The sequence below is a fragment of the Hippoglossus hippoglossus genome, chromosome 9 (assembly GCF_009819705.1).
Source record: "Hippoglossus hippoglossus isolate fHipHip1 chromosome 9, fHipHip1.pri, whole genome shotgun sequence".
In the NCBI taxonomy this organism is placed as follows: Eukaryota; Metazoa; Chordata; class Actinopteri; order Pleuronectiformes; family Pleuronectidae; genus Hippoglossus; species Hippoglossus hippoglossus.
The window spans coordinates 27,311,323-27,337,329 of NC_047159.1; the positions used below are offsets into that span (position 1 = coordinate 27,311,323).

The 26,007-nt window shown below is 41.8% G+C and overlaps 1 protein-coding gene and 1 long non-coding RNA gene across 4 annotated transcripts; both read right to left on the bottom strand.

The window, feature by feature from the left end:
* Window positions 1-7,831: 7,831 nt before the first annotated feature.
* On the bottom strand, window positions 7,832-9,725 carry LOC117767925. Its single transcript, XR_004614961.1, has 2 exons — window positions 9,603-9,725; window positions 7,832-8,001 (listed from the first exon to the last, which is right to left on the bottom strand). It is a non-coding gene; the product is annotated as an uncharacterized LOC117767925 (long non-coding RNA).
* Window positions 9,726-18,021: 8,296 nt separating this feature from the next.
* On the bottom strand, window positions 18,022-22,083 carry LOC117767898 (Golgi-associated plant pathogenesis-related protein 1-like). 3 transcript variants are annotated; one of them, XM_034595882.1, is made up of 7 exons: window positions 21,879-22,074; window positions 21,691-21,717; window positions 21,311-21,514; window positions 20,837-20,914; window positions 20,420-20,571; window positions 18,844-18,889; window positions 18,022-18,218 (listed from the first exon to the last, which is right to left on the bottom strand). In XM_034595882.1, the coding sequence occupies exons 2-6, from the start codon at window positions 21,695-21,697 to the stop codon at window positions 18,884-18,886; spliced, it is 447 nt and encodes a 148-aa protein (XP_034451773.1). In that variant the 5' UTR covers window positions 21,698-21,717; window positions 21,879-22,074; the 3' UTR covers window positions 18,022-18,218; window positions 18,844-18,883. The 3 variants fall into 3 exon arrangements, with proteins under 3 accessions (XP_034451773.1, XP_034451772.1, XP_034451770.1); XM_034595881.1 differs by having other exon boundaries at window positions 18,024-18,223; window positions 21,879-22,072; XM_034595879.1 differs by lacking the exons at window positions 18,022-18,218; window positions 18,844-18,889 and adding an exon at window positions 19,454-19,618 and having other exon boundaries at window positions 20,422-20,571; window positions 21,879-22,083.
* Window positions 22,084-26,007: the final 3,924 nt, after the last annotated feature.

Sequence of the window (26,007 nt, forward strand, 5' to 3'; positions counted from 1 at the left end):
TCAGGGAGATGGCCAATTGAAAATGATTCATTAAACATTGATAGTAGTATTGGGGATAAGTCTTCTGCAAATTTCTTAAAGAACTCCACTGGGAACCCGTCTGGTCCAGGGGATTTGCCAGATTGCATATATTTAATGGCACCACAAACCTCCTCCAGCGTCAGGGGGGAGTCGAGGGCATCTTTCTGAGAGTCCTCAAGGGTTGGTAGGTTCAAATTCCGAAAAAACGACTCTGAATCGGAAGCCTCATCGTCACATTCAGACGAGTATAAGTTTGTATAAAACGCTACAAAAGCATCATTAATCTCCTTGTGGTCTGTGGTCACTGAACCCGAGGTGGTCTTGATTTGAGTTATCTGGCGTGAGGCTGCGGTTTGGCGGGCTTGGTGAGCAAGAAGCCGGCCTGCTTTGTCGCCAAACTCGTAAAACGAATGTCGGGACTTTAATAACAGCTGCTCTGCTGCTGAGGTGGAGGCTAGATCAAACTCAGTCTGTAGGTGAATCCGCTTTTGATAAAGTTCTGGAGTAGGCGTTGAGGCATACTGATTGTCCAGCTGTGAAATTTTGACAGAAAGCTCTTTCAATTTGGCCATCCTCGCCTTTTTGGTATTTGAGGCATAGCCAATAATTTGGCCTCGCAAGTATGCTTTCAGCGCTTCCCATATGGTGCTATGAGATACCTCCGGTGATGCATTGGTCTCAATAAAAATTTGTATGTGGGTTTGGATGAATTTTACAAAAGCGCTGTCAGAGAGTAGAAGAGGGTTCAGGCGCCACTGTTTATATGGGGCAGGATGATCAGGGAAATCTAGTTCAAAGGATAGGGGAGCGTGATCAGATATAACTATACTATGGTAAGTGGGAGGGCTAGAAGAGGGTATAAGCCGGGCATCTAGAATAAAATAATCAATCCTGGAAAACGTATGGTGAACTGGTGAAAAGAAAGAAAAAGCCTTTCCTGTAGGGAAGTGTAAACGCCAGGGGTCAACCATTCCATACTGCTCAATAAAGGTACTAATAGCTGTGGCCATTTTAGACAGTGGTGCATGTTTGGTAGAAGACCGATCCAGACTGGGGCAGAGAACACAATTAAAGTCACCCCCAACAATCAAGTGGTGGCTATTGATCCCAGGGACAGTAGAGAAAAAAGAGTTAATAAAAGCGCTGTCGTCCCAGTTTGGAGCGTATACACTGGCGAGGATAACAGGTTTATTGAAAAGCTGACCGGTGACTATGACAAACCGGCCATTCGTGTCTGCAATTACCTGATCACTATCAAAGGTAACACTTTTGTGTATAAGAATAGCTGCGCCCCTGGCCCTAGCGTTGAACTTGGAATGAAAGACTTTCCCCACCCAACTCCTCTGAATACCCGAAACATCTGCCCTTCGTAGGTGTGTCTCTTGGAGGAAGGCTACCCCTACCCCAAGTTGACCTAAATGTGCCAGTACCTTGTTCCTCTTCACGGGGTGATTTAGCGATTTCACATTCCAAGAGATGAACTTCACTTTTCTACCACTATTCCTAACTGTACTCATACTTTACAGAGTTGTGCTGTACTAGCATATATAGGGCAAGAAGACAGAACATTGCGCTATGTAGTACAAAGAGTGTCACAATAAAAAAGGATGGCCATAGATAAGAGTAAGACATTAAAAAAAACAAAAAGATGCGACGTGTACATTACATTACAAAAAGACAAAAAAATAAAAAGGATGCTTCCCCCCCTCCCCCAGCACTTACCCAAACTAAGTGCATTAAAACCCCAGAAAACAAGTGCAAAAAGGTGCATCTTAGCTAAACAACGCTTGCACCTAACTCTCCTCATCTAACAGAGGATAACGAAACACGTTTAAAGAGTCAATTATTATGTTGTTTACCTCCTTTGATAACATATCTGCCTGGTGTTTGTCACGAGGCTATATTCTGCCTGACACATTTTGCCATCAAACATCCCACCTTCTACAAACAGGCCATTGAGCTTTAATATTCCAATATAATTAGGGCAGGCTACTATTCCCAGATTGGCCCATTCAAAAGAAAATAAATAAAAAATACGGAAAATATTGAAATATAGAACACAGGGCATTATAAATTCTGAAGTAGCATTAACGTAGACAACTGTGCATTTTGATGTAACGTTAGCTTACATTTGTCTCACGGAGTGTGTCCTCACGCTATAGATTGGGTTACATTGTCACAGTCTTGTACTGGCTGTAGTGAGCCTACATACCATCACTCTCCGTCGTTTTCTGATGTCACCGCTGGTAGAATCTTGGCCTTGACAAAAGCAGCCGCCTCCGTTGGGGTTTCAAACTCGTACTTCTTTCCGTTGAAAAGGAACCGGAGCCTTGCTGGGTGTAGCAGAGAGTATTTCACTCCCGCCTCCCGAAGCTGTTTCTTGACTGGGAGGAACGCGGTTCTTCTACGTAGTAGGTCCGCGCTGAGATCGGGGTAAAAGCTGATCTTTGCTCCTCGGTATTTCAACTGCCCTTTCTCCCACGACATGCGCAGAATCTGCTCCTTCGTCTGGTAGTAATGCATGCGCACCACCATAGCTCGCGGGGGACCTGTCGGCTGCGGCGGTCTCAGAGTGCGATGGGCACGGTCCACCACAGGTGGGCGAGTGAAACTGTCCTCTCCAAACACCTCGGTCAGGAACTTTTCTATAAAGGCAGAGGGGTGGTTTCCTTCAATTTTCTCCTCCAGACCAGTCACCCTTATATTATTCCTCCTCGAGAAATTCTCCAGAGTGTCCAGTTTAGCGTGTAGCTTGGAGTTTTCAGCTTGCAGTGCGGTGTGGGAAGTTTCAAGCTCAGTAACTCTCTGATCCACGTCCGTCAGAGAGGTTTCGATGCCTGCAAATTTTTCAACGTGCATGGAGACGGTCGTTTGGAGGGTCGAAACAGATGAACGTAGCTCTGATAATATCTCGTCCCTCACCGCAGCCACATCCTCTTTGATGCCATCTCGCAGTTCTTTCAGTGCCCCGTGCGTTAGCTCCAAGCTAGCACTGCCCGACGTTTGCTTGCTAGCACCGGCTTCGGGCGGCATGGCCTGATCATTCTTGCCAGCTTGTTTACCTCTCCCGGCTTTGTTTGACATATTTACTGGTCAGACAGAAACGATTAATGGAGTAGGAGGTTTAAGTAAAGGAAAGCGACGCGACTTTAAACTAAATACGTGTTTCTAACAAATAAAATATGAAATAGGTGAGGAGAGTTTCCAGAAGACGTCCTCACTCCGCCATGACACCGGAAGTCCCCTCTTCTTCCCTTTCTTTCCAAAGCTCTCGAGTGAGCTATCTTTGATCAACTCTCCTTGTATCTCAAGTTGAGAAGGTTGTTATGGTTGAGATTCTCAACCATAACAACCTTCTTGACCCTCACCAGTCTGGTTTCAAGGCAGTGCACTCAACTGAGACTGCCTTCCTTGCTGTCTCTGAGCAACTTCACACTGCTAGAGCAGCCTCTCTCTCCTCTGTCCTCATCCTTCTAGACCTCTCTGCTGCATTTGACACAATGAACCACCAGATCCTTTGTTCCTCCCTTCAGGACCTGGGTGTCTCAGGCTCTGCTCTCTCCCTGCTCTCATCCTACCTCAACAACTGCACTTACCGTGTAACTTTGAGAAGATCTGTGTTTGAACCTTGTCCTCTCACTATCAATCAATCAATCAAATTTTATTTGTATAGCCCATATTCACAAATCACAATTTGTCTTTAACATGGTGTGACATCCTCTGCCCTTAACCCTCAACAAGAATAAGGAAAAACTACTAAAAAACCCTTTTAACAGGGTAAAAAGAAGGTAGAAACCTCAGAGAGAGACACATGTGAGGGATCCCTCTCCCAGGACGGACAGAAGTGCAATAGATGTCAAGTGTAAAGGAGAACATCATCAAGATAAAGGTTTTAGCAGCATTGATAAGGGTAAACATTTTGAAGCATAACTGAAGGTCAGTGAATTGGTGGATTAATGTCATTAATGGTCAAGTGTCTGAGGAGAAATACTATGTATCGAGCAGTCCTGCTGCAATCATAGTCTATGGTCAGTAGCCAGCAAGATCATGATCCACCATCAAGATCGGATGCACAGTCATTTTCCACTGCCGCCATTAGGATCCACCATCAGCTGCCACCTCGATCGTGGTCTGCCACCATTATGTGATGCCAACACGATAAAGGATCCGCCTTTATTATCACGATCAGCCAGCACGATGCAGAATCCGCCATACTGGATCCACCATTACGATCTCTGATACGCGATCCACAGATCCTAATCCATGATGTGGCCACAGCCGCGGCCCTGGATCTGCAGACGATAAGGCAAAGGGACTCCGGGGAAGAAGTCAAGTCAGTAACATGTATTGATGGGATATGAATTACTTTGATGTGATAACGATTGAGAAGAGGAAGGAGAAGCTGGGAAGAGAAGCTCCGTGTGTCATGTGTCCCCCGACCTTCTAGACCTATAGCAGCATAACTAAGAGCAGGTCCAAGACAAGCCTGGACCGGCTCTAACTATAAGCTTTATCAAAAAGGAAGGTTTTAAGCCTACTCTTAAACGTACTGATGGTGTCTGCCTCCCGAATTGAAAGTGGGAGATGATTCCACAGGAGAGGAGCTTGATAGCTGAAAGCTCTGGCTCCTACTCTACTTTTAGAGACTTTAGGGACGACAAGTAAGCCTGAATTCTGGGAGCGCAGTGCTCTAGTGGGTTGATATGGTACTAACAGCTCTTTAAGATATAATGGTGCCATATTATTAAGGGCCTTGAAGGTGAGGAGGAGAATTTTAAATTCTATTCTAGATTTAACCGGAAGCCAGTGTAGCGAAGCTAATACAGGAGAAATGTGGTCTCTTTTCTTGGTTCTTGTCAGGACACGTTCTGCTGCATTTTGGACAAGCTGCAGAGTCTTTAACGACTTACTGCTGGAGCCTGATAATAATGAATTACAATAATCAAGTCTGGATGTAACAAAGGCGTGGACTAGTTTTTCTGCATCCTTTTGAGAAAGGACATGTCTGATTTTTGAGATATTACGCAAGTGGAAAAAGGCGGTCCTAGAAATTTGTTTTAAGTGTGAATTAAAGGATAAATCAGGATCGAAGATCACTCCCAAGTTCCTGACTGTTTCATTGGAAGCAAGGGCAATGTCGTCTAGCGCAGCTATATCATTAGATAATGTATCTCTAAGGTGTTTAGGGCTAAGTATTAGAACCTCTGTTTTATCTGAGTTTAATAAGAGAAAATTGCGGGTCATCCAGGTTTTTATGTCCTTGAGACATGCTTGGAGTTTAGTTATTTGATTACTTTGTTCAGGTTTTATTGACAAGTATAATTGGGTGTCATCCGCATAGCAGTGGAAATTTACCGAGTGTGTCCTGATAATGTTTCCGAGTGGAAGCATATATAATGAGAATAAAATTGGGCCGAGCACAGAGCCCTGTGGAACACCGTGGTTAACTTTGGTGAGCACAGATGACTCATCATTAATTTGCACGAATTGGGAGCGATCACAAAAATAGTATTTAAACCAGTTTAGAGTGGTTCCTTTAATGCTAATTAACTGTTCTAGTCTCTGTAATAAAATGTTATGGTCAATTGTGTCGAATGCTGCACTAAGATCTAACAGAACGAGGACAGACACAAACCCTTGATCTGAAGCTATTAGAAGGTCATTAGTGACTTTTGCCAAGGCTGTCTCTGTGCTGTGATTAGCTCTAAACCCAGACTGAAAGTCTTCATATATATTATTTTCCTGGAGAAACTCACACAGCTGATTGGCTACAACTTTTTCTAGGATTTTAGACAGGAAGGGGAGGTTGGATATTGGTCTGTAATTGGCTAAAACCTCTGGGTCTAGGGTGGTTTTTTTGAGAAGGGGTTTGATTACAGCTATTTTAAAAGACTGTGGTACATATCCTGATGATAATGACAGATTTATTGTGTTCAGTAACGAACTATCAATTAGGGGCAGAATTTCTTTAAGTAATTTTGTAGGAATGGGATCTAAGATACAAGTTGTTGGTTTAAAACAGGGGTGGGCAAACCTTTTGACTCGCGGGCCACAGTGGGTTCTAAAATTTGACAGAGGGGCCGGGCCAGGAACAGATGGATGGAGTGTTTGTGTGAACTGTGAAATATAAATGACATGTAAAAATCATTACATGAAAGGATTTGGACTTTAACAGGTAGCAAAGCATTTATTTGCAAGGCAATTTAACAAATTGCACGAACATGAACAATACAAAAAAATGTCGTAACGTGACTGATCAAACATCATGAAAACATCTGAGGCCTGCGCCCAAACCAATTACCTCACTTGAACTTCTTTATTATCTACATTAACAGGTTACAGCAGCCACGCAGGCTGTGTGTCGGAGATTTGGCTCCAACCTCGCTGCAGCAACACATCATCACTTTCAGTTTCAGTGGGAACAGTGTTGTTGATCTCCCATTTTTGCCAGTGCATCCAAGTCTGGAGTTATTTTGGTTGTGGCAATTCTCAGGATAGATCTGAGGTGCTGATCCGTTAACTTTGATCTGTGACGGGCTTTGTTGGCGTTCATGACGCTGAATGTCTGCTCACACACATAAGTCGAGCCAAACAAAGTCAGCATCTTCTGTGCAGTCCTCCGGAGGTTTGGAAACGTGGCTCCGTTAAGTGAAGTATAAAAGTCATTCAGTTTAACAGAGTTGAACTTCTCCTTTAGGACGGAGTCAGACTGAAGATCTATCAGTTCCAACTGCAGCTCCTGTGGTGCTGTTTCAGGGTCTTGTGACAGGGGACAGGACACCAGCTGCAGTGACTGTTCAATGTTTTCGAAATCAGAGAACCTACGGCAGAATTCTCCGTGCAGGTCCTCAAGTGATTTGCTGTATTTTTTTGCGTTTCGCGGTGCCTCTTCCTGCATGGCAAGTGTGGGGAAATGAGCGAAAGATTTGTTCGCAATTTGTCTGGAGAACAAAGTGAGCTTGGATTTGAAGGCTTTCACATGTTTGTACATGTCGTGAACAAACTGATCTTTCCCCTGCAGTTTCACATTCAGCTCATTCATGAGTGAAAATATGTCCACAGCAAACGCAAAGTCACTAAGCCAGTTCTGATGATCCGCATCAGTTTCCTCCAGGAACGTAATAAACTGACGGTGCTGAAGTCCCCTTGCTCGTATAAAGTTCACAAGTTTTACGACTGGATTCACGACATGATTAAGCTGCAATACAGACTTACACAGGAATTCCTGATGGATGATGCAGTGAAGGAAAATAAGATCCTGGTCAGGGTTTTCCTCTTTCACTTTATCCTGGATTCTTTTCAGCAGCCCAACATTTTTTCCAGTTAAATTTGGCGATCCATCCGTTGTGACATTGACAAGTTTACTCCAAGGTAGCTTCATTCATTCGATGACAGCAGACACCTGGTTATACAAGTCCTCTCCCCGCGTTGTTCCTTTCAGGGACTCCATGGTCGCAAAACTGTTGTCAATGCCTCGGATAAAAATGAGGAGCTGAGCAGTGTCTTTTACGTCCGTACTTTCATCCAGTGCTAGTGAATATAACTCAAAGGAATCAGACTTTTTTTTTAATTGGCTGGCTATATTTTCATCAATCAGTTCCACACGGCGAGTCACAGTCCTGCGTGATAAACTGACTTTTTCAAATTTGCTTTTGATCTCCGGACACAAGATATCTGCTGTCTGTACCATGCATTCTTTTAGAAACTCGCCTTCGGAGAAAGGCTTGCTAGCCTTTGCTATTTCGAATGCCACCAAAAAACTTGCCTTGGTAGTTGACTCTTGAATCGCAGTTTGTCGGTGAAAAAAATGTTGCTGAGTCTGTAAATTAGCCGCCAACCTCTGAGCCGTAGCCGCCCGTTCTTGCGTTGACTGCTTGCTAGCGTAGTTAGCATGCTTCGTAGCAAAGTGACGGCTGATGTTGTACTCCTTGAAAACTGCGACAGTTTCTCGGCATATCAGGCATACAGCCTTCGATTGGACTTAAGTCAGGGGTGTCCAAACTACGGCCCGCAGGCCAACTGTGGCCCGCCATCCATTTTTAATTGGCCCGTATCAAAGTCTAAAAATATAATGGACTATGGCCCACTGTATTGCACTTCTTAGTTTAAACACTAGGTGGCGCTATTGTATTGAACAAGGCAGTGTCTCCACAAAGCAAGCAATCGAAGAAAAAATTTGCTCAGGGTTACCAGAAATGCCAGAACCGAAGAGACGCAAGATTGCAAGCGAGTGCAGAAAATGTCAGACCCCTTGGTTTTCTATGAAACCAAGGGGAAGTGTGTTTGTTTGATTTGCAATGAGAGTGTTGCCGTGATGAAAGAGTACAATGTACGACGGCATTATGAAACGAAACATCAGACCTTCACGTCCTACACTGGCGCCGAGCGGAAAGAGAAGGTAAAGCAAATGGCAGCTAGCCTGCTAATGCAGCAACAGTTTTTCCGCGCTAACAAAGCTCAAGAAAATGCAACAATAGCCAGTTATGAAGTATATCCGTGCGAAGCTCCGTCTCTTCGAGTCACAACTGCGCAACTTCAATGTAGCGCACTTCCCCACGCTGACCGAAATCAAATGCGCATTTCCAAATGCCAAGCTCTCTGCAAAAATGGGAGAATATGTGTCTGTGATCACATCTCTCATGACAGAATTCAGTCAGCGCTTCCAAGATTTTTCTGTCATTGAGAAGGAAATCACACTGTTTGCGGCTCCATTTTCAATGGATGCAGAAGAAGTGGAGGAGAGTCTGCAATTAGAACTGATCGAAATTCAGTGTGATGATTCTCTGAAGAATCAGCATCAGCTTCTCTCCCTACCTGACTTCTACCGGAGCTTGGAAAAGGCCAAGTTTCCTCTGATGAGACGCCACGCAAAACGAATGATGAGTCTGTTCGGCTCAACATACATCTGTGAGCAGACATTCTCTCTGTTAACGCTGAACAGAAGCAGACTGAGAACCAGAACGACCGACAGCCATCTCCGTGACGTCCTTCGCATCTCAACCACCAAACTTACTCCTGACCTGCCAGCTATCCTTCAGACCAAAGCGCAGCATCACTGCTCCCACTGAGCGCAACATTCTTCCCATTACAGGTGAGTTAAAAATATACACACAGTTTTCATTTGTTAATAAGCCCAATTACTTAATAAATTCAGTCAATTAAAGTTGATGACAATTTTTTAACAAACGTTAGTTGATGTGTTAATAAGCCCAATCATTTATTTGTGTAATAAGCTTGAAATATCCACATCCCCTATTTCTCTTCTTGTCTCTCCCTTCATACAGGACAATGAAGGGGGATCAGCACCCTAAGAACCAATCTGAGGCTGTCACTGAGAGAATGACCTGCCAACCTTTTTGTAAAAAATAAAATGAAAATCTACTAATGGAGAGCTTTGATGGAGGCTTTTTTTTCTTCAAACATGTTCAATTATCGAATGTAATTTACCTGCATTTGATTGATTTTGCCAATATTAGTGCATGAGAGGTGAGGCAGTATACCTCACGTCTAGTGAGTGGCCCAGTCCTTCGTATATTTGTCTGTATGTGGCCCTCGGGAAAAAAAGTTTGGACACCCCTGACTTAAGTGAAAAAGTATTTTGTTGTCCACTCCGTGTTAAACACTCGGCACTCATTGTCCACTTTTCGTTTCCTTGATCCGCTCATTTTACAGAAGGGCTCACAGGGCAAAGCGAAAAAGTGAAGCCCCTTTCGAGCCCTATACACCAGGGGTCCTCAACCCCCAGGCCGCGGACCGGTACCGGGCTGTGGGTCATTTGGTACCAGGCCGCACAGAAAGAATAAACAACTTACATTATTTCTGTTTTATTTATTATCTGATTCTGAACGGTGTTTTATTTTGAAAAATAACCGGATCCTCTCCGTTATGACTCATGCTTTACGCATGTCAAGACGCTTGTCTCGGTCACGTGACTTTTTCGCTAAACACAAACCCACACGGTAGCAAAAATGAGCAAAAAACAAACGTCTCTGGGAAGTTTTTTTGCGATGGGGAAAAGGCAATATCGTGATGCTGTTGTTAAGAAAGCTTTATATATTACTAATAATATATTGATAATATATTAATAAACTAATAATATATTAATATGCGTAAAGACGCTTCCAAAACCTCTCCAAAGCGCACAGAGGCGCAGCGTGTGCGTAATGGAGCTTTGGTATCCGTCCGTCTCCGTCTTGCTGGTAACTTACCAGCAAGACGTGCACGGGCGTCATCTCGTTAATTCGTTTAATAATTATATTGTGATTCGTTCGAAATATTAATTATTATTATTAGTAGTAGTAATTCGTGTCCACGCATTGTTAATACGTGGCCACGCAATAATTAATTTGAGGCCGCGTATTAACAATTCGTTAATTTCGTTAAATAAAAAAAAAATCTACCGATGTCACCAGAGGCCTTACCAGAGGGCCTCCGTAGTGAGGCTCCGTAGCCACACCTTAAAGGCCGGTCCGTGAAAATATTGTCTGACATCCAACCGGTCCGTGGCGCAAAAAAGGTTGGGGACCGCTGCTATACACCACACTCCCCGTCAAAGTGCGCCATCTAATGGGGAAATGGGGGCATTACAGGAGAAAGGTAAAATTGAATTTAATAATAATAATATTTGGACAAGTTCGGCGGGCCGGATTAAAAAGCCCAACGGGCCGTATACGGCCCGGGGGCCGTACTTTGCCCATGTCTGGTTTAGAACATGAGATTAATTTGGTCAGCTGATCAAGGGTGATCAGAGAGAAGCTGTCTAAATAATCGGTAGGATTCTCAGCCGTTTCTGAGATTTCTGTTCTTGATGGGGTATTAGTGCCAATTGAGGGCAGGAGATGTTTGATTTGATTTCTAATAGTTAGAATTTTATCATTCAAGAAATTCAGAAAGATATTGCTATTTAGGGATCGAGGAATACTGGGTTTGGTGGAGGTGTGACTCTCAGTCAGCCTGGCTACAGTGCTGAAGAGAAACCTGGGGTTGTTTTTATTCTCTTCTATTAGTTTTGAGTAGTAGGCAGCTCTTGCTTTGTGGAGGGCCTTCTTATATGCTTTAACACCACTCTTCCAGTCTAGGAGATATTCAACACGGTTGCTAGAGCGCCACTTCCTTTCTAGTTTTCTTGATACTTGTTTTAACTCATGTGTCTTGGAATTATACCACAGAGCTAATTTACTATGTTTTATATGTTTCTTTTTTAGAGGCGCTATTGAGTCTAATGTTAATCGTAATGAGTTTACAGAGCTATCGACGAGATGGTCAATCTCAGTGGAGCTAGGGTTTTTAATGAATTTGTTGTTTATATCGACGGATAGTACGGGTTTAAATGTAATCGGAATTATTTCCTTAAATTTAGCTACAGCACTATCAGGTAAACATCTAGAAAATTAGTTTATTATTAGTGGCATATATTCTGATAGTGAAAAATCGAAGGTTATTAAATTATGGTCTGATAGGATTGGATTGCGCGGAAGTACCGTTAGATGTTCAATTTTGACACGTATGATAATATAAGGTCAAGTGTGTGGTTACAACAATGAGTAGGTTGGTGTACACACTGACTGAAACCAATTGAGTCTAATATCGAAATAAATGCTACGCTAAGGCTATCTTTATTATTGTCAACATGAATATTAAAGTCACCAACAATAATAATTTTATCGGTCTTTAGGACTAGGTTTGATTAAAAACTCAGGGAATTCCGTTAAAAATTCAGTATAAGCCCCAGGGGCACGGTAAACTACAGCAAATATGATTGGCTGTTGGTGTTTCTTGGATGGGCGTGGAAGACTAAGAACAAGACATTCAAATGAGTTGTAGCTTAGTTTAGGTTTAGGATTAATTGATAGACTGGAGTTAAAAATAGCAGCAACTCCACCTCCTCGACCAACTTCTCTGGGAACGTGTGAATTTACATGACTGGGGGGAGTAGATTCATTTAGACTGACATATTCATCAGGATGCAGCCAGGTCTCAGTGAGGGACAATAAATCTATTTTTTGATCTGAGACTAGTTCATTAACAAAAATAGCCTTTGATGATAATGATCTTATGTTTAAAAAAAGACCACATTTAAAATTCTTTGTTTCCTGAGTTGTTGCAGAGGTTGTGTTAATTTGTATTAGATTTTTTTGTGGAATTCTCCCTCTGTTATTGTTTGATTTAAATAATTTAATGGGACGGTGGACAGACACAATCTCTATGGGTCACTAGTGGCCATGGGGTCCCTAAAGGTTCTGTCCTGGGTCCCCTACTCTCTCTCTGTACACCAACTCTCTCGGCTCTGTCATTCACTCACATGGGTTTTCCTACTACAGCTACACTGATGACACCCAACTAATCCTCTCTTTTCCCCAATCTGAAACACAGGTAGCAGCACATATTTCTGCCTGTCTGACTGATATGTCTCAGTGGATGTCTGCACACCACCTGAAAATCAACCTTGACAAGCCCAAACTACTTTTCCTTCCAGGGAAAGACTCTCCCACCCATGGCCTGATTATTATCTTTGACAATTCCGTGGTAGCCCCCACCCAGACTGCTAGGAACCTGGGTGTGACACTCGACAGTCATCTCTCCCTTACTGCCAACATTACTGCAACAACCCGTTCCTGTAGATACATGCTGCAAAATTGTACTTGCTTGATTCTTGTTGTTCTGGGTTTTTACCCTCATGGTTGAATGCACTTATTGTAAGTTGCTTTGGATAAAAGCATCAGCTAAATGAAATTTAATGTAAAAATAGAAAAATTTCAGTATTAGTAAAGTATTATTACAGATGAAATTACAGCTGAAATTCCACATGTGTATTGTAAATATAAAATATAATTTAAAATGTCAGAAATCCACAATTGTAATTTCTAATATGATTGACATGCCAGCATTTCAGTATGTGTCACTGTCTTTTTCCCCATTCCTTTCTTTTAAGATATCTGCCTCAATTTGCATATTCTTTAAATGATGGAGGATGACGGTCAGATATCCTGGTGGTGGATCCTGATTCTACTTGTGAAAACTGAAATGTTGATATCAAGAATGAACATTTTGACCAGTGAGTCAGATTGTTGATATCATTAATTAGGATTGGACAATCACGTTATGAAGTGGGTAACTTGGAACTCATCAAAATGATCTGTAATTGAGTGACAGTCAATGGTAAAAGTTGAATAGTTGTAACTAAGTTAAATATGGACATTTTAATGACTTAGCAGGATTCACATCATGAAAAATGGGTGAATGAAAAAAATGTAGGTATATTTAATTAGCATTGCTATTTCAACTCTTTATTTTTTTTGAAAAAATACTCAACAGATCTGTATGGAGCTGTGAGATTCATGACTGAAAGAAAATAAATCATCCATAAATCCATTATGATTTCTACAAAGTTTTTACTATTAGAACTTTGACCAGCACTCTCTAATTCACACCATCTTTTTGTGCAGTGGTGTCATAGCACAGAGATTCCCCCTCACAGAAAAAGTGCTACCCATAGATGTACTGTATGAATGTCTATGTGAATGGATGAATGGGAAAAAACTGTACTGTAAAGTGCTTTGACTGGTCACCAAGACTAGAAATGTACTAAATAGATACAGACCATAATAATACTAATGCAGAATCTGGCCTGACAAAATCCATGGGGTTTGGCAAATAATCCAATCGGATTTGTCAGGTAGTGAGAGAGAACACTTCTCTGCAGAGCGAATAGATAATAATAGAGTATATGCATGTAATACAGCCACTTAAAGGGTGTGTATTAGTATCTAGATAATGCTACCTTAAATAACACTGTCTTTATTTGTTGTTGGCCAATTATGCAATTACTTTCTGCGGCCTAAAGACAGATGCACCAGCAATATGTCTCACCACACCACATTATAAGACCAACATGCCCACTTGTACAGTTGTTATTTATATACCTTGTTTGCATTTACTGTCGACTGACAGGAACTGGTTTGGACATGTCTCCGAGAGATTCCTTCCAATGTCACCTGTAGATATGGACTCACTCTCTGTAATGACACAGAACACATTTGCAGTTTTTTTTTACAGCCTGTCTTTAATGCTGTTACCCTTTAATAGTTCACCCAAAATGATGACACCTTTACTGCTGCATCCTGAACTACTCTTTTCACTGTAAAGGTGTAAAACACAGGCTGATACACAAACTTATTCTTTTAATTAGCCAAACAGAGACAATTACATTTTGTAGATTGATGGATATTAAATGGCATGATAAACCACACTGTCTCAATTGTGTCCAATGTAAAACCAACTGTGATGAAGAGACCTGGGTTGACTCATCTTTGTGCCCTGACAGCAAATAAGACAAACACGTTGATGTGTTTATAGACTGTACACTATCTATATGTGCACATTTAGTGTTCTGGACGGTGGAATATGCGCACAACTCCTTGACCAGCTCCGACACAGGTATGACACCTTTCACCGTCATGTTTCCTCCCAGGAGGAGGAAGTGGCTGTAACCTTCCGTCCAGGCTTACCTGCGTCGCTGCCATAAGATCTGGAGGGAGGCTCGGCCAGCGTTTGTCCGCACAGCCGCCAGGAATGAGAGGATGGCCAACCGCAGACGTGCCCCCGCGCCTACATACATGCCTGGACAGAAAGTATGGTGGTCCTCCTGGGACCTTCCACTCCAGGTGGAGTCACTCAAGTTAGCCCCCCGATTCGTGGGCCCTTATGAGATAGAGAGAGTCATCAACCCAGTCACGGTCCATTTCTCTCTCACTTCCCTTGTCGCTCTCTCCTCCGCATGTGTGTGCCATCCTCCCTGATGACTGGGCGAGGCGCGCCAGGGAAACCTCACCACCACACCTACAGCTCATTCCTCTGAACAGCAGCAGGATATCTACCCTGGCCGTCCTCCCAGTCATCACCAGTTCGCCCACGATACCACAGTGGTAGTACACGTCCTTGGCTACTCTAAATAGTGAACTTAGAGTTTATTTCCCTCTTCCTTGTGTCTCCAGGATCCACTCTCCAGCTCACCTGCCTTCTGATGTCGCCAACTGGATTTTACTCGCTCTCCACTTCCTCCTCACATCATCGTACACTCTGTTGGATCGGATAATAAATGCTTTTGAACTTCCACTGACTATTGCTCTGTGTTCTGTCTCTGCGCTAGGGTCCAAAGAAACTCTGATTGTCACAGGCTCTTCAAATACATGCAAATGAACATTGTTGTAAATGACATTGTTACTCAGTTGAGTCAGATAAGTTTTATCTGTTCACTATTTCATTTAGCTGAACATTTGTTTACAAGAGCACTGAGAGACGATTACACACTGTAGTGGAAGAAATCCACAGATTATTTACTTCTTACAAGTATTAAAGTATTTCATGTTATATACCTAATTGTAGCTCGTACCTATTTAGAGATAATCAACCCTTATGAACAAAATGTACTTATTCAAAGTAAAAGGGTTCATTTTGATTATTGCCTCTTGCAGAGTAATTTAATTTGCATAGATTGGATTCAAATTATTATTGATTATAAGTATTGCAAGAAGCCTCTCAGTTTAACTCCGGCATACTTGAAATGTTTCTTTGCTGTTCTCCATCTTTTCAAACCTCCTTGACCCCTCCAGTCCCCCTCCTACTTCCACCCTTCTATCAAGCCACTTTGTCAACTATTTACAAAAAAGATAGATGACATACACTCCTCATTTTCAAATCCACCTTCTGTAATTACATTTCCATCAGCTTCATCTTCATCTTCATCCCCTTCGCTTCCCTCTTTCACCCGACTGTCTCCCAACCTTGGTAACCTCCGCCCGCCCAACCACCTGCCCCCTTGACCCCATCCCATCTCACATCCTCCAGTCTATTGCTCCCGACCTGTCAACTGGCTGTTTCCCTAACTCTCTGAAGGAGGCAAGAGTAAACCCTCTCCTGAAGAAACCCACCCTCAACCCGTCTGAAGTAAACAACTACAGACCTGTCTCTCTTCTTCCCTTTCTTTCCAAAGCTCTCGAGCGAGCTATCTTTAATCAACTCTCCTTGTATCTTCACCATAACAACCTTCTTGATCCTCACCAGTCTGGTTTCAAGGCAGTGCACTCAACTGAAACTGCCCTTCTTTCTGTCTCTGAGCAACTTCACACTGCTAGAGCAGCCTCTCTCTCCTCTGTCGTCATCCTTCTAGACCGTTCTGCTGCATTTGACACAGTGAACCACCAGATCCTTTGTTCCTCCCTTCAGGACCTGGGTCTCTCAGGCTCTGCTCTCTCCCTGCTCTCATCCTACCTCAACAACCACACTTACTGGGTTACTTGGAGAGGATCTGTGTCTGAACCTTGTCCTCTCACTACTGGGGTCCCTAAAGGTTCTGTCCTGGGTCCCGTACTCTTCTCTCTGTACACCAACTCTCTCAGCTCTGTCATTCATCAAAAACAGAAATCTCAGGAACAGCTGAGAATCTTACCAATTATTTAGACAGCTTCTCTCTGATCACCCTTGATCAGCTGACCAAAATAGTCTCATCATCTAAACCCACAACTTGTATCTTAGATCCCATTCCTACAAAATTACTTAAAGAAATTCTGCCCCTAATTGATAGTACGTTACTGAATACAATCAATCTCTCATTATCATCAGGATATGTACCACATACCTTTAAACTAGCTGTAATCAAACCACTTCTCAAAAAATCCACCCTGGACTCTGAGTTTTTACAGACCGATATCCAACCTCCCCTTCCTGTCTAAAATCCTTGAAAAGGTTGTAGCCAATCAGCTGTGTGAGTTTCACCAGGAAAGTAATCTCTATGAAGACTTCCAGTCGGGGTTTAGAGCTAATCACAGCACAGAGACAGCCTTGGCAAAAGTCACTACTGACCCATTAATAGCTTCAGATCAGGGATTTGTGTCTGTCCTCGTCCTGTTAGATCTTAGTGCAGCATTCAACACTATTGACCATCAAATTTTATTACAGACACTAGAACAGTTAACTAGCATTAAAGGAACCGCCCTAAACTGGTTTAAATCCTATTTTTCAGATCGATTCCAATTTGTTCAAATAAATGATGAGTCATCTGTGCGCACCAAAGTTAACCACGGTGTTCCACAGGGCTCTGTGCTCAGCCCAATTTTATTCTCATTATATATGCTTCCACTAGGAAACATTATCAGGACACACTGTCAATTTCCACTGCTATGCAGATGACACCCAGTTATACTTATCAATAAAACCTGAACAATGTAATCAATTAACTAAACTCCAAGCATGTCTCAAGGACATAAAAACCTGGATGACCTGCAATTTTCTCTTATAAAACTCATATAAAACAGAGGTTCTAATACTTGGTCCTAAACACCTTAAAGATACATTATCTAATGATATAGCTGCGCTAGACGACATTGCCCTTGCTTCCAATGAAACAGTCAGGAACTTGGGAGTGATCTTTAATACTCACTTAAAACTAATTTCTAGGACCGCCTTCTTTCACTTGCCTAACATCTCAAAAACCAGACATGTCCTTTCTCAACCAGAAGGTTGGCGGTTCAATCCTTAGTCTTGCCCATCTGCATGCCAAAGTGTCCTTGGGCAGTATACTGAACCCCTAAATGGCCCCTCATAGATGTTGAATTGTAACTCGCTTTGGATAAAAGTGTCTGCCAAATGACATGTAATTAATACTGAGAGTATTAACATCTGTTTTAGAGATGAGCTTAAGTTTGCTCCATGTAGCATTACGTTAACTATAAACCATATTGTATTCCTCACTAAAATGTCATCAGCTAAAAGACTGGTTGCCTCTAATGGCTTTAGGCCTGCAGTGCAGATTTCCTGGCAGCTTCAGGCTTGCATCATGACAAGATGCCAGCAAAGGGGAGGGATCACAAAACTACAGGGCTCATGGGAAATGTAGTTTCCCTGAGACAGTAAATGTGTTCACCCTTTGTGTCACTGGCAGCAGTTGAGAAAGTTGAGATCCAGGAAAGATGTAAAGGAGAGTCTTGTGTAATTCATTTAATGTTTATTGTCCAAAACAGTTTCACACATCCTGAGTAATAGACGATGTTCAAAATAAAAACAAACAAAGACCAAATTTTGAGTAGAATGAAAACAATTGGATTTAAGACTTTCTAATAGCCTTTATGGACCTGGAGCCTGTGTTTGGGAGGTTACTTCTGGTCTTCTGTGGAAACATGGTGGACTCAGTGGAAGATGACCTGCGCTTGATGAAGAAAGTGTTATCAGTGAGTTGGAGTCGAAACAGATACATTCTAAAATAGCATTAATGTGTGGGCTTCTTCAGACAAAGATGTGTTACATCTGACCTTCTTGTGGCCTGGACTAAATGGATGTGGGCCTAAAGTGGCCCACTCGTAAAATGGCAAATGTGTCCCAAATATCTAAAAAACAAATGTTATTTTTTAGTTGTGCTCTTGGCAAGGTGTAGTCTGGATGTGAACCTAATATGGCCAGTGTGGTAAAAGGTGAATTTGGCCCAAATAGTACAATTTCGTGCCACCTTTGGTACCTTTGGCTAACAAAGATATTGCTATGGCTTAATTGTGGCCCAGATCTGGCAAATAGGAGCAGACCGTCCAAGTGCCATCATTCCACGTGGTATGTGGACCAGATCACAGTCCGGTCAAATTTGAGCCCAAACTATTTTTTTATGTGGGTTAGAACCAGAACCTTGTCTGTGAGCACCGACAGCCACAGGGGGCGCTGTATACCAGCCACTGACATGGTTGATGAGGGGCCAGGCAAATATTTTTCAGCCTTGTCAGGTATTTCATGGTCAAATACTGCACATATAATGATGACCTTCACAGTGCATGTATTTACCTGATGATTGAAATCCAGCAGGTCACGTCCTTTGCTCCGATCAGGCCGTCCCGCTCCCCGCATGTGGACAGACACAGAGTGCATTCATTTATGTCACTATTCTAACTGATAATACATCAGCTGAAGCAGAATATATAAGACTATAGTGGATGTAGTCTATTACTTGTATGTGAACATTATGTTACTCTGAAACACTGAGATTATTCATATTCTAATATAACATCAAAAACTGATTCTGAAAGGTCTGTGCAGCTGGTTTCGTGTCTCTTGGCTTCACTTTATAAAACCTTATGAAAAGAGTTTTATGGGAACTGTAGTCACTAGCTACAAGTAAGAAACATAGATCTTTCTGTGAGTTGCAGATTTATGTGAAAGCATCCGATTTCAGCTTTTTTAATTATCCAACCTGAAGAGAGGGGACACGATTAGTTATATTATGCTGCCACCTCGTGGTACATTTTGGAACTTTACACTGTCAATTTAGCTCAATCTGGAGATGGCCTGTTTTTATTGTGTTTATTTTGTAGGTATTAATCACTCAGAAGTCATTGCTGACTGAAATTCTCTCTAATAGCGTAGAAATTACTCCTAAAAGCATTCTCAATTAAAACAATTTCATAAGACAAGCTTTAATTTTTCATTGACAACATGGAATATTAAGAGGCAGCAGCAGGGACGGTCTAGGTCATCTATAGCAGTGTGCAACGTTTCCTTTGGCTCTTGTCAGAACCCCCACTGGGGCTGCTGCCTGTTCCTTTCCCCACTTGTCCACTACCTGTAAAAGTCATTTGTTAAACTTAAGCCGAATCACCAGAAACACACGACTGTTGCTGCTGCTGCTGCAGGGAAAAACATAGGAACAACTTAAACCTGCTAGATTACCCACAAGTGGCTGCATGAGAAGACATATGTCCTCGTATACCTTACATACTGTGAGCAGGAGATAATCCTCTAATAGCTGTTGCATCAAGCACATAAAAAAAAGCTTTTGGATCCAACATAACTGGTTTGTTGTGATGTACGAGTTTCTGCTCACTGACAGTGAACCACAACTACCATTTCACGATTCTTTTATAAATCCAGTGCTGCAGCATTCCTCTGTGTGTTTTTAAAACCAAAACAGGTCATTATGTGTCTGCAGCTTTAAAAAGTGGCAGTTTAAATATACTGAGTGACAAGTAAAATGACTGCATTTAGAATATATATATATATATATATATATATATATGAGTAAAAGATCATAGGTTTGTGCAGCAAAGTGTGATTAACATTCCTAAAGTAACTAGAAACGGACTCCTTTGCATATACAGTCAATATATTACATGAATGTTGTATTTGAATGCTATTATATATCACACATTAAAACATTAAATAATACATACATGCATTTTATATAGAAGTGGGCCATGTGTTTTTTATGTAAAACTGGAATCTTCAAAGTAAAAATAAATGATAGTGTGGTCGAATACATGTAGTGTAAGAAAAGTATAATATTTAGTGGACAAACAGTAAAACTAAAGTAATGGAGTGATTACCAGTGGTCTAGTTTGACAGATAAATAATTTGATGATTTCTTACCTTTCTCAAGGACGTTTTTCTCGAAGTATCCCGGCATGTTCATGTTGCCAGGTGGAGAATATTGGGCAACCACATAGGCCTTGGTACCAACAGAGGCTACACCCACGCCCAGTTTAGTGGTGTCTTTCCAAACCACCTGAGTAAAATGCCCTGCGAGAAGAAGCACAGCAGTGAAGTGAGGACAAATGTGTGCTGATGTGTTTCTAACTTAAATTGCTCAGTGTTTTAATAAATGAATAATATTTTAAAAGTAAAGGTTGATATAAATGTTTTGCTTTTCTACTGAATTTGATAGATTATTACAGAAAAAAATAAAAGTCATTATCTTAAAGTGATATATATTTTACCCACACATTTCAAATCTGGCTTTATTCAATGTCTCCCTATGGAGCCCATCAGATGTTATGTGTTTTACCAGTTTTCATGCCGAACCCAGGACTGCTCCAGTTGTAGTCTTTGATCTCACCGTACCACGCATCCACAGCTTCTTTCCCTAAAGAGAAAAGAAACGCACAAAAAGAACACAATATGAACACAATATGAACAAACTACAATGAGGTGATTGAAAAACAAAATGATAATAATGCCATTATGGCAAACATATGAAGCTGTAAGAGAAAATTACGGTGTAGTGGTAAATGCTAAACATAGTGTAACAGCATAGTGAGTAAAGAAGTCTCATTAAGTTACACAACTGACTAAGGAATGTCTTAAAGCTTGTTAATTTCAGCCCCCAGGAGCTGCTGGTTACACTGCAGTAAGTGAAGCTGCAGCACCAAATCCCCTGAGTGTGCTATTGGGCTTAATCATTTAGTTTTTTAAATGATCAGTCTAGAATAGTGGCATTCCTTATTTCAAATGTTTCAATGAATACGATTGTGTATCTCACCTGTCACGGCCGCGGAGCCAGTCTTGTTGTAGATGTTCTCTCCATTCTTTGTATCGCTGTGTTTGAAGACACCGAGCTGCAGCAAGTGATCGGCCCATTTCTGAGATGAATCATTCATGTCGCTGCTGAGCGTCAGTGGCGGCGCACCATGCTTCGCCCTGTAGGCATTGTGAGTCTCCAGGAACTCCTTCTGAAAGCTTTCATCTGCAGAAAAAAAGGCATCGACTTTCAGTGCACAGAAAAAACAAACATGTTTGGAGCAATTACTGTGGCTGGCTGTCCACACACTTGGGTACAGACAGGATTATTCATGACCTGTGATGACCAAGATCTCGACAGTGATGATGTTTTTGGATTCTTAATAGTTCCTAAGCACTAACCTGCCATTATGTCTGTGGTTGTGAGGACTGAAAGGGAGAACAGAACAAATGAGGACAGAGTTAAAAGATAAAATCCAATAAATTATACCAAATAATCTGCAGGAGCACTCAGCAGGTGCTCAGGCACAATGTGCTGATGATTGAAACAAATCTACTGTATCTTACACAAACTAATCTCTAGCACTCACCTGAGTCAGGTTGTTTTCCTAAGATCTGAGGGAATGTCCTGTGTACACACTGCTGTCTGCTGTCTCAAAGCCAGTATTTATAACACAGATCTCACCGCTCCTTCCTCTTGTCTGTATGGAGGAGGAGACTGACCCCCAGCCCTTTCCTGCTGGTACTTCCCTGCAGCCACTTAACCTTTTTCATGACTCACAGCGCACAGTGTGGCTGTTTGCTAGCTAGCCCACATTGTTTACTCCTCTGCACCACTCTTGATTGATGCAGAGTGGTTGTCTCTGTAATCCAGGATTCCACAGACACATTAGTTTAATTCAGGATTTTTCAAACTTTGTTTTCTTCTTTTTTGGGGGGAATATTCAAGCGTGTCATAATAAATAAGCCTTTTTTGATTCCTCTGTAATTTAAAAAATATATATTTTTATTAAAAGGTGGAAAATGTGTTCATATGACTATTAATTCACAGATAATACCTGTTATACTGCTCAGTCTGGGTTACCACCATGGATCCATAAAATACAAGGGATAAATGCAGCAACTGAAGAGCTGCACACAAAGAAAACATGTAAACAGAAAATAGATGAGTGAAGCCTTGAGGTGGTTGAGGTTTCTATCACACAGGTTGTGGAAAAGTCTCCTCCAGTGCAGTACAGTTTCCTTCCTGCCATCTGACAGCAATCATACACAGTTGCTGGTGGTTTTAACAAGCTTAGGCCTAAATCAAACACTGACAAACTGAAGACTGACTCTGGAACCAGACTCCTGCAGGGGCTGCAGTTGATCCTTTTGTGGTCTTGACCAGGCTGCAAGGCACTGGGTGGGTGTGGGATACTCACAAGCCCCTGGCTCAGGACCGCTGTGCAGGAGAAACAGAGGATCACAACCAGTGAAAGCAAAGCAAGTTGCTCCAAGGACGGCTCGGAGAACAAACAACCATTTGGAGCCTATGGGTGGGGTCCAGGAGACGATACCACCTGGGGACTCTGTAGCCCCGTTGAGGAGCTTCAAGGCTCACATGGGCATCGATGAAAAGCCTGGGGGACGGTGGGAGGAACAGACATCTGGACTGCCCTGCTTCAGCTGCTGTCATTGTGATGGAACTGTGACACCAGGTGAAGATTCCTCTACAGCATCAGGGCCTGAAACGATGCTCAGGGTAACGTCTTCATTCTCTTCATCGAGACCAGCTGATTGGCTAAAGCACAAACAACGAGACACAACATTGGCTCTTAAAATACATGGAAATGAACATTGCTGTAAAGAACATTGTTACTGTTACGTCAGATAAGTTTTATCTGTTCACTATTTCATTCAGCTCAACATTTTGTTTACAAGAGAACTGAGAAACGATTACACACTGTAGTGGAAGAAATCCACAGATTATTTACTGAAGTCAAGTATGACAGTATTTCATGTTATATACCAAATTGTAGCTCGTACCTATTTAGAGATAATCAACCCTTATGAACAAAATGTAATTATTCAAAGTAAAAGGGTTCATTTTGATTATTGCCTCTTGCAGAGTAATATCATTTTCATAGATTGGATTCAAATTATTATTGATTATAAGTATTGTAAGAAGCCTCTCAGTTTAACTCCGGCATACTTGAAATGTTTCTTTGCTTGTGACTGAATAGTTTAAATAATTAAAAAATGTACTGTCTTAGAAATGGACCCAACTTCGAACCCCAAAAAGCTGTTCTCCATCTTTTCAAACTTCCTTGACCCCTCCAGTCCCCCTCCTCCTTCCACCCTTCTATCAAGCCACTTTGTCAACTACTTTACAAAAAAGATAGATGACATACGCTCCTCATTTTCAAATCCACCTTCTGTAATTACATTTCCATCAGCTTCATCTTCATCTTCATCCCCTTCGCTTCCCTCTTTCACCCGACTGTCTCCCAACCTTGGTAACCTCCGCCCGCCCAACCACCTGCCCCCTTGACCCCATCCCATCTAACATCTTCCAGTCTATTGCTCCCGACCTGTCAACTGGCTGTTTCCCTAACTCTCTGAAGGAGGCAAGAGTAAACCCTCTCCTGAATAAACCCACCCTCAACCCGTCTGAAGTAAACAACTACAGACCTGTCTCTCTTCTTCCCTTTCTTTCCAAAGCTCTTGAGCGAGCTATCTTTAATCAACTCTCCTCGTATCTCAACCATAACAACCTTCTTGATCCTCACCAGTCTGGTTTCAAGGCAGTGTACTGAAACTGCCCTTCTTTCTGTCTCTGAGCAACTTCACACTGCTAGAGCAGCCTCTCTCTCCTCTGTCCTCATCCTTCTAGACCTCTCTGCTGCATTTGACACAATGAACCACCAGATCCTTTGTTCCTCCCTTCAGGACCTGGGTGTCTCAGGCTCTGCTCTCTCCCTGCTCTCATCCTACCTCAATGACCGCATTTACTGTGTAAATTTGAGAGGATCTGTGTCTGAACCTTGTCCTCTCACTACAGGCCATGGGGTCCCTAAAGGTTCTGTCTTTGGTCCCCTACTCTTCCCTCTGTACAACAACTCTCTCAGCTCTGTCATTCACACACATGGCTTTTTCTACCGCTCCCTTCACTGGTTACCGGTGGCTGCCCGCATCCATTTCAAAACACTAGTACTTGCGAACCGTGCTGTGAACGGATCGGGTCCAGTCTACATCAAGGACATGGTCAAACCTTACATCCCAGCCCGTCCATTCCGCTCTGCATCTGCCAATCGGCTTGTTGCTCCCTCACTGCGAGCTAACCCCTCAACAAAATCACAACTGTTTGCTCTCCTGGCTCCTTAATGGTGGAATGAGCTCCCCAATGACATTAGGACAGCAGAAAGTCTACACATCTTCCGCCGCAGACTAAAAACACATCTCTTCCGACGACACCTTGGATAATGTTTTTTTTTAAATAAATCAAAAAGTAGCGCTTTAGTAGCACTTATATGACACTTACATATAGCAATTTGTAGTTTGGCTATTTTTAATGATTTAAGAAATCCACAATTGCAATTTCTAATATGATTGACATGCCAGCATTTCAGGACGTGTCACTGTCATTTTCCCATTTCTTTCTTTTCAGATATCTGCCCCAATTTGCATATTCTTTAAATGATGGAGGATGATGGTCAGATATCGTGGTTGTGGATCCTGATCGTGGTGGCAGTTGATCATGGACTATGATAACAAAAAGACTGCTTGATATACAATATGCCTACTCACATTTTCTAAAATTGCTGGCAATAAAAGTGGACACGTTTCCATTATGTTACAAACTGTTTCTTGTAATGAATGTTGTAAATATTGTAATTTTGTTGATGTTCTCAGCTACACGTGGCAACTATTGATAAAACTTTATTTACCGACATATCCACACTTCTGTCCATCCTGGGAAAAGGATCCCTCACATGTTGCTCTCTCTGAGGTTTCTACATTTTTCCCCTGTTAAAATGTTGCTAGCTTTTCCTTACTCTTGTTGAGGTTTAAGGGCAGAGGATATCACACCTTGTTAAAGCCCAATGACAAACATTGTGATCTGGGAACATGGGCTTTACAAAATTAATTTGATTGATTGATTAATTGATTGATTGATAAATATATGTTGCTTTAAATAGCATATTCATTTGATCCAGGTATCTACAATGCAATTATTACTCATAGGAATTATTTTGTTGGTACGGAAATTCATTCATATCGACCTAAAAGGAAAATGTAGAGTTCCTAGATATAATTCCATCTATTATGAATAGAATTTTCACCTACTTTTGAAATGGATTTCTACATCAATGAAATTGCATTCTTACTAGTTACAGTTCCAGAACAAAATATCAGTGATTTAATCTTGACTGGCCAGAAATTTATTTTAGATATTCAGAATCCATAACTGCATGTTATGATATCTGTAATGCAAAAACAGTTGATGGTATCTGCAACATCGCCAAAAGTAAGAACTAAATTGTTGATATCAATGATTGACATTTTGACCAGTGAGTCAGATTGTTGATATCATTAATTAGGATTGGACACTCACATTATGTAGTGGGTAACTTGGAACCCATCAAAATGATCTGTAATTGAGTAACAGTCAATGGTAAAAGTTGAATAGTTGTAACTAAGTTACAGATGGACATTTGAATGACTTAGCAGGATTCACAT

Coding starts and splice junctions, on each gene's coding strand:
- LOC117767898 (XM_034595879.1), bottom strand. Junction 20,572..20,836: donor TGGGTTCGGCATGAAAACTG/GTAAAACACATA, acceptor TTCTTCTCGCAG/GGCATTTTACTCAGGTGGTT. Junction 19,619..20,421: donor GAAAAACGTCCTTGAGAAAG/GTAAGAAATCAT, acceptor TGACTTTTACAG/GTAGTGGACAAGTGGGGAAA.